At 43.6% G+C, this 8,981-nt stretch overlaps 2 protein-coding genes across 2 annotated transcripts in view; one reads left to right on the top strand and one right to left on the bottom strand.

Moving 5' to 3' along the window:
• slc3a1 (solute carrier family 3 member 1) overlaps positions 1-4,413 on the top strand; it is a 17,005-nt gene extending 12,592 nt beyond the window's left edge. The window contains exons 7-11 of the mRNA XM_063191790.1: positions 114-315; positions 1,693-1,875; positions 2,284-2,409; positions 3,596-3,825; positions 4,150-4,413. Of these exons, the coding sequence (XP_063047860.1) occupies positions 114-315; positions 1,693-1,875; positions 2,284-2,409; positions 3,596-3,825; positions 4,150-4,348 (940 nt within the window). The 3' untranslated portion in view covers positions 4,349-4,413. The remainder of the gene's footprint in view (positions 1-113; positions 316-1,692; positions 1,876-2,283; positions 2,410-3,595; positions 3,826-4,149) is intronic.
• A 98-nt stretch (positions 4,414-4,511) lies between these two features.
• The window catches only part of prepl (prolyl endopeptidase like), a 20,840-nt gene continuing 16,370 nt past the window's right edge, over positions 4,512-8,981 (bottom strand). The window contains 2 exon segments of the mRNA XM_063192052.1: positions 4,512-4,816; positions 7,189-7,277. Coding sequence (XP_063048122.1) covers positions 4,733-4,816; positions 7,189-7,277 — 173 coding nt within the window. The 3' untranslated portion in view covers positions 4,512-4,732.

The raw sequence follows: 8,981 nt of genomic DNA, 5'->3' as shown, positions 1-8,981 counted from the left end.
GTGTTATGATTAATTGTGTTGCGCGCGTGTGTGTGGGTGTGTGTGCCCGTATGTGCGTGTGTGTGTATTTAGCTGTGATAGTTTCTGACTACGTAACCCTCTACCACCACCAGGTTCATGGTGACTGAGTCTTATGACTATGAGGAGATTGAGAAGACCATGATGTACTACAGCACCGACTTTGTGCGTGAGAGCGACTTCGCCTTCAACTTCTACCTGCTGGACCTCCCCCAGGGGCTGTCAGGGGACCGTGCACACCAGCTGGTCAGCCTCTGGATGACAAACATGCCCCGCGGGAGATGGCCCAACTGGGTGGTGAGTCAGATCTGACAAGGAGATATCTGTGTTTCTGAGCCTGTGTACCCTATATTTTACTTTTGTTTGTTGGTGTTGTCTTCTTATGTGTTTTATGGTGCTGCAACCTTCTCCTTGGTGGAGAGTAATAAAGAAACCTAATCTAAGGATACGAGCAGTGATGGGCAGGCAACCTGGATTCAGACGCTTACAATCCAGTGCCACATATTCCAACTGACCTGGTTTTACCGGTCCAATTTTACCTGTGACTTGTTACATGTCATTTGGAATATGTGGCCCTGGATTCTGAATCCAGGTTGCCCATCACTGAACACAAGGATTTTACGTGGTTATGTAGCAGAATCCAGTGCCAAATTGGACCGGTAACAATTCCCCACCCCACCCCATTCAATACTGTACATGCAGTGTAATGACAAACCAATTGTGGGCTCAATCTCTCCCTGTGCCTGGGACAACAGACCCCTTTGCCCCTCTTGTCAGCTTCCCTGCATGCACATACAACTTTTCGCAAATCTCAGCTGGCCAGTGTGTTGGAGATGATCAGAAAACAATTATATAACGCCTTCACACTGACCAAGTGTCAGTTGAAGCAGCTTCGCCTGTGAGCAAAAGCCCATCAAGGTCTTTTAGCCTTTGTGTAACCCCTGTCTTGACATTTTCCTTCAGAGGACCCAAGAGACGATTGATCGTGGTTTTAGAACCTCGCAGGGCGTTTGTCTTTGTGTGTTGTCCTTCATCCATAATTAAACAAGTCCCCAAGTGGCCCCTAATTATGCCTTAATTAAAGGTTGTGTGGCCTCTGATGTGATGAGTTAGCTTTTCTTTTAAGTGCGAACAACTGAGAGTAACTAAGAGACTTGCTATTAAAGAAACACAGAGTAGTTTTCATCTTTGGTTGCCCTACAGCAGGACTCCCCAACCTTTCTGGCTTTTAGGGTTACTGTTATTGCAGATGGGCCCGTCAACGGGCCTATTCACTCTTTGCCGAAAACACTTAACTAGTGTATCTCATGTTAAAAGCAAGAAAAAAACATTGTAGACAGCCTTTTTTACATCCTTATTGGGCACCTCAGAAGCTCCTGGAGGGCTAGCTGGAAGTGGGACAGTATTTCATACGATCTGACCCTAGGGGGACACAGCAAAGCAAAATCAGAATAGCCTTTAATATCGTCACAAGTGGAAAAAACACTGAAAGAGCTTTGGTTAACATTTTACGTTGAATGAAAAAAAGGTGTTAAACCCTTAAACCTGTGCAGAGACTAAATCCACTCTAGTATTCAAGTTTAGAAATGAAAAAAAAGTCTGTATTGTTGCTTCAGTTAACTTCTCAGCAGCATTCCCACAGGTCTTGTTTGTTTGTGTTTGTGTGTGTGTCAGGTGGGGAACCACGACAAGCCGCGGATGTCGTCGAGCGTGGGGCAGGATTATGTGCGTGCCATCAACATGATGATGCTGACGCTGCCGGGCACACCCACCACCTACTACGGGGAGGAGATCGGCATGGAGAACATCCACATCGATGAGGAAGACATACAGGACCCCTTCGGGAAGTTTAACCCCGTGAGTGCCACAACATCTGCACATGTGCAGGCTGCTTGATGCTACTACTAGGGCCGTCATTACTTTTTGTGGCTTTTCAAAATGATCAATGAAAAAAAATGTCATAATTGAATTTCACTCCACCCAAATTTGAACCTGAGTCTTTGACACAATGCCAGAGACCCTTGAGTGAAAGAAAACGGACACAAGTGAACCCTAGCGATAGTTACAATAGTTACTACTACATAGTGAGGCTTTTCTGTCCTTTCATTGATCAAATCATACAAAATTATAGGAGTGAAAGTGCAGTGTTGCTGCATTTTGTTTTTGTATCTAACCATTAAATCATGTGTGCGAACAGCTGGAGTAATTTCTAGTTAATTCTGGTGTGAAAACACGTTCATTTGTTTTGTGTTGTGTGTTGTGTAGAATGCCACTCGTGATCCGTGTAGGTCCCCCATGCAGTGGAATAGTTCCGCCAACGCAGGCTTCAGTGGAAGTACCAACGGGACTTGGCTCCCCGTTCATGAAAACTACACCACTGTCAATGTGAAGGTGAGTCTTATTCAGCATCAGCTAAGTGGGAACACTTTATTTTATGGTGTCATCTGACCATCTTCAGGCAAACATTACAAGCAAAGCTTAAACGCTGTTTGAATTGGTGTTTGTAAATTTAGTTTTAACGTTTTTAACGTTTACACATATTGAACATAATTGCTGGAATGGACAGTGTGTGCGAACTTTCTTACACTGGCATGACCTCACTGGTGTAGTATCCTATGCAAACTACTGTGATATGCTCAAGTAGGCCTACCAATTTTTTAAGGTGTATCTACATACATGTTACAATGTAGCCTACATATCCAGCCCTAAACCTAAGTTACAGTACAAGTGCATATACTCTGACATAGTGACATAGTCTCCAGGGGGGAAATTTGTCGTGAGTGATCCCCCCTCTCGCCTAACCTCGCCTACATGTATCACATAAGTAAAATAAAACAAAGTGTAACAGCATTTATCTGAAGAACAGCTAATCTTGTCCGTGCACTGTTGTTGAAACCGAATGATTGGTCTCCATTCTAAGGGTGAGGAATTCTTGCAATAAAGTACTGGCTTTGTCATCTGACTATTGTGCTTCTAAAAAATAATTAAAAAAAATCTTTCTTGCCTTTAGTGGAGCTCGAGAGGAGACAAGAAAGTAATGGGAGACAGACGGGGGAGGGTCGGGAAACGACCTCGAGCCAGAATCGAACCTGGGTCTCCGGCGTAACAGCCATTTCCCTACCTGCTTTTGAAGTAGGAATTAGCTGATGTCACCATTTCTGTAAGTCAGTGTACTTAAGACAAGGCCCTTCACATCAAACTATTCTGTTACTGCACACTGAAGCAGAATTCGTGTAGAAGAAAAGTGTCCTCACAAGGACAGGATGACAGAACAGCCTCTGTGATGTCCCTCACATTCTGTCTTTGGTTTGGTTTTGGAACAGTGCCGGTGTCAAAACCAGCTGTGGGTGACACTTTTACTGTCCCTGTTGGTTGTATTCATTAAGTACAGTTCGTAAAGAATTGGTACGTAATTAAACGAAACATTATGCACTTGCACTGTACGGTAGGCCTAGAGGTTAGGTAGGCCTATAGTGTAAAAATATTAAATTTATATTAAAAAACATACAACAAGTGTGTCACTGTCCTTCCTGTCATTGTCATTCCACTTCCTTCCCCTATTTCTGTCATTCCTCAGGACCAGAAGGGCCAGCCCGACTCGGTTCTAGAGCAGTACCGCCGCTTGAGCCAGCTGCGCGTGTCCGAGCTGGCCCTACACCGCGGCTGGCTGTGTTTCGTACACAGCGATGCTGACGTCTTCGTCTACCTCCGGGAGCAGGACGGGCTGAGCCGAGGCTTCCTAGTGGTCATCAACCTGGGCCAGAACACCACCACCGACCTCTCCTCCGTCACAGAGCTGCCCGACAGGTAGGGGTGTGCCATGTTAAATAGTGAATTGTGAAATCAAGAAGAAGAGAGTCAAAATCAAGTGGTGCTCAAGTGGAGAAATAAAATAGATTGCATAGATTATCAGAGTGATGATGTTCACTTTATCAGACTAGTGTTTACTTACTTAATGTTGTTGTCTTCACTTTAAATATTTTATGTTTAATTGACATTTTAATTCATTAACAATAATTGTTGCACATGCTAAACTGCAAGTATATTCAAAATTTGGTCAGAAAATCAAAATCAAAATTTTGTTAAATAGTGATATGACATTTTTGACATAATGCCCACCCCTACCGACAGGCTACGCGTCCACACTAGCACCCTGCCGGAGAACCAGGGGACCAGCTACAGCAAGAACGCAGTTACCACTGCGAAAGGGGAGGGGCTACTGCTGGAGTTCTCCTCCAATAAGAGGTTCCACTCTAGCCACGATTCCAGCTGTTACGTGTCAGAGAAGGCGTGCTATTTAAGCCTGCTGGATATCATGTACAGATGCTAAAGTGTGTGTGTGTGTGTGTGTGTGTGTGTGTGTGTGTGTGTGTGTGTGTGTGTGTGTGTGTGTGTGTGTGTGTGTGTGTGTGTGTTTGTGAGTGACAGAGAAATACACTTTGTCTTTTTGCTGCCAAAGTACTGACCAAAATAATTCAAAAGTAAAAAGTGTGGATGTTTAAATGTGCATGTATTTTTTATTAAAATTAAAAGACAATGAGTTGTGAAAATATATACAAGAATGTTTTGCATCATGTAACACGTGTCTTGCTGTTTTTGTTTCTTTGAAAACTGCATTCACACAAGACAACAAGACAATACTTAGTGAAAGATGCACAAGTAATAGTGACTGCACCGCAGTGCACTTTGGCGAAAGGTTTGGCACAGGACATCTTCACCCTCTGCGTTTCCCCTTCTCCTTCCCGCCAGGCTGGTCCAGGCCAAGCTCCATGTGCAGGAAGGCCATCTGCCTTGCATTCTGTAGCAGGGGACACATCACACAACAGGGGGGTATACTAAGAAGCTGGTTCAGTAGTAAACCTGGTTAAGTTAACCTTGTGGTATAGGTAAATCATCTAATAGAAGAGCCTTGCATCCTTATTTGATTAAGTAAATGATATATCAACTAAATCTATTATCACTTCACCATGTTCTTAGTATAGCCCCCAGGTCACATCTCAGTAATCAATTGGGGAAAGTAACATATACATAATTAAAGGGACATTCGACGACTTCAGAAATTGCGATCAATTCCCTTCCCACCTTTCCTTGAGTTTCACCCAACTATTCTTCTTCTTCCAGCTGTTCTTTGACTCTGACCTGAAGGCGCATCATTTTTTTGTTCAGACATTCTGGCCAGCTAATGGGGATGTGGATTCGCCCGTAGTATCATTCCAAAATGTATGCACCATCAGCAGACACCTTACAATACGCCACTTTTGAGATGACCAGGATCTCAGAAAAGGCTAAACCAAAAACAGACGTGGTTCAAGTCAAGTAGAGTGAGCAATAAAACTACATGTTGTAATTGGCTGGAATTCTCCTTAAAGCATTCGGACGGGTAGGAGGTGAAGACAAGCTGACAGACTGCTGACTGGCACCTCCTTACCCCTATGTCTGAAATCACTGTATTGGTAGTGTGGAGTGTACACCAACTATGACTCGTGCCATCATTCACTTCAATGTTATCGTGTTATAAATCAGCATGTTTATAATATCAGAACACTTTGACATTCATCAACAACTGATTGGAAAATGATCCAATAATGATATTATCATTAGGGCTGTCAGTAGATTAAACAAAATAATCTAATTAATTACAGAATTTGTAATTAATTAATCTAATTAATCGCACTTACTCGTATGTTCTTTTCATGACGTGAAACAATAATAATAATAATAATACTAATAATAATACTACTACTACTACTAATAATAACAATAATTACAATAGGCCTATAAGCCCTATGATGTACTAATATGTTAAAATAGGCCTGGTAAACAGAGTTAGTGAATAAATAGGCTACATTAGCCAACACAAAAAATGAGTCTACAGTATCTATCTATCTATCTATCTATCTATCTATCTATCTATCTATCTATCTATCTATCTATCTATCTATCTATCTATCTATCTATCTATCTATCTACTGTTAGCAGCAATGCAGCGTCAACTGGCACATCTCGTAATAATTGAAAAATATCCAAAAATAATTAAATACAAACATATGCTTTTGTTCATGAAAAAAAGACAGAAAAGTGTCTGTATTTGTTGTATTTATTGTATTTTAGCTTTAGAAGTTGACGGACGGCTTGTATTTATCACGGCGTGAGTGAGTGAATTCAGTTGCCACGCCATGCGCTTAGAACGTATGTCTACCCATAAATAATTAATGCCATTAATTTTTACAACGCGTTAATGCGCCTTGTAATTAATTAATCGAATTAACGTGTTAAAATGACAGCCCTACTTATCATCCTTTGGGATGAATAAAAGTGCTCTACTCTACTCTACTATATCCAATTATTTTTTTCTTCCTCATGATAAAATTATTTATTTAGTAATATGCTCACTGAAACATTATTATCCTATCCTTCAGTCACCTCCATATCACCAGTGATGAGAGAGAGGTCAGGTTATATAACAACCTGACACAACACCAACAACTCACCTGGCTTACCTTGTGGGGGTGGTATTATGTTGTTAAATGTTCAAGGTAACAATGTTAATGTGTTACAGTGGTGGAGAAGATATCAGATAACCTTTCAACTACAACACAGGCATTTTATGGAGTGAAAGAAATCATTGACTATCAGAAAAAGGACTGACCCTCCTCACAACATTTAGCTACATGAAAGACACATGCCACCTTATGGCGACAGTGTTATGGGAAGGTACTAGGCAACGCTTTGTTTCAAGGGGCACAAATGTGTTTAAAATGTACAAGAACAACCGATTTATATTTTACGACAACAGTGCTATTTAACACAAACTTGTATTATCGTGTCTCAAATGGCGCACTTGCACAATCGGGCACTATGTTTCAGTGTGGAGTCAGTGCGCCCTACACACTGAAACACAGTGCTCGAAGTGTACAAATGCGCCATTTGAGGCTTTGCACCTTTGAAAAAGTCTATGCAAAGCAATAAAAAAATAAAGAAATGGATCAATAAAATACGTGTTATGTTAATATTGGAATGGCATTTCTATTACTACACACCATGAGGTCTAAGAGGCTGTCATCAGACTGCATACCAGAACCTTTGAGCCCCCATAAACAGCTGTAGAGTGTGCTGTGAAGCTTGCCACACGTGACCCATAAGGAGGTAGCATGGGCCCATCGTAATTACCTCACACAGGGAGAGATCAAAGGCCTCTGGTCCAAAATGGTCCCCACCAGGCTGCAGGTCCAGAATCACTTGGGTTTCAGGTTCAGGTTCTGGAAAAGACAAAATAAATTCAATTGCAACACTGTAATAATATTACAGTGTGTGATTGTGCGTGTGTGTGTGTGAGCGTGTGTGCGTGCGTGTAAAAGTCAGTCCTATTCAGGAATTTCTACAAGATTGTCCATGATCAGTACAATTTTTTTCATACAAATAACATGCAAATAAAGTAAGTACTGAAACAGACAAAGTAATGTAGGAATTCATGGACAGACGAGAGAGAGAGAGAGCGAGAGAGAGCAAATTGAACCAGAAAATAAAGAAAAATTGGTTTCTAACAGGGACTGATCTAGCCAGCAGCATCACATCCTGTGGTAAGCGTTTGTGTGTGTGTGTGTGTGTGTGTGTGTGTGTGTGTGTGTGTGTGTGTGTGTGTGTGTGTGTGTGTGTGTGTGTGTGTGTGTGTGAGGGGCCCAGAGATGAGATAAATGTGTTTGATGAGAAGAGGCTGCTGAGAGCATCACACACCTAATCCCCAAAAACTCTCCACTCATCTGCCGCCTTATCTCACACACACACCGCACCTCACACACACACCGCACCGCAGAGCACCGCTGGGGCCCACTGCCCTGCTCTTCTCTCCCTCTGTCTTCCTCCCCTTTCTCCCCTCTTCTCTCCCCTCTCTCTCATCACTCCTTCTCTGCCTCTCTCTCCCCCCCCCCCATACTTCTCTCCCCACTCTCCTTCTCTCCTCCCTCTCCCTGCCTCTACCACACAACACCGCTGGGGCACACTCCTCGTCTTCTACTCCTTGTCTACTCCTCCTCCCTCTCTCCTTCTCTCTCTCCCCTCCTGACTCCTCTCTTTCTCTCCCTCTGTCTATTCTCTCTCTCTGCCTCTGTTGCTCTCCATCTTTCTGCCTCCTCTCTCTCCCCATCCATTCTCTCTCTCTCTCTCTCTACCTTTCTCCCACACTTCCTCCGTCTGCCTCCTCTCCCTCTCCCTTTCTCTTTTTCTCTCTATTTCCCTCTAAGGCTCTCTTTCCATCTTGCTTGCATTCTTCTCTGTGTTCTTTCACTTTCTTTGTCTCCTTTATTTCTGCCCCTCTCCCTCTCTCTCTCTGCTCTGTTTCCCATCCCCACTTTCCTCCACTATTGCATTTTTGTGTCTCCTTCCGTCACCTCAATATCACCCAATCTCAACTGCCCCCCTACCCTCTGCGCGTGTCTCATTCAATCGCACTCACTCACTCACTCTCCCTCTCCCCCTCCCTCCCCTTTCTTGCTCTCTCTCTCTCTCTCTCTCAGTCTGATCAGTTTTAACGTTCTGCTCTCTCCATCTCTCACTTCTCCCTCCACCCATCCCCTCTATCCTCTCATCTGTCTGCTCTCTCCCTCCTCCCTCACTCACTAACCCATTCCTCCTTTCCTCTCCACCCTCCTCCCACTGTCTGTCTGATCAGCGCTGATCTCTCTCTCTCTCTCCCTCTGCCGTCTGTCTCAGCGCTGAGGTCTCTCTCTCTTTTTCTCTCGCTCTCTCCTTCCCCCCTCTCCCCTCCTTCTCCCATGTCTGTCTGATCAGCAGTGAGGCCTCTCTGCTCCCCTCCCCTCCTCTCTCCCTCCTTCTCCTACATCTCTCTCTCTTCCACTGTTCTGTTTCTTATGCCCAGTTCCCCCTCCTCCCCTGGCTGTCTGATCGCTACTGAGGGCTCTCTAACCCCCATCTCCTCTCCTCTCTTCCTGCCCCTCTCTCTCTAT

This window comes from Engraulis encrasicolus, chromosome 24 (genome assembly GCF_034702125.1).
Source record: "Engraulis encrasicolus isolate BLACKSEA-1 chromosome 24, IST_EnEncr_1.0, whole genome shotgun sequence".
In the NCBI taxonomy this organism is placed as follows: domain Eukaryota; kingdom Metazoa; phylum Chordata; class Actinopteri; order Clupeiformes; family Engraulidae; genus Engraulis; species Engraulis encrasicolus.
This window is presented reverse-complemented; position numbering and strand designations above follow the sequence as displayed.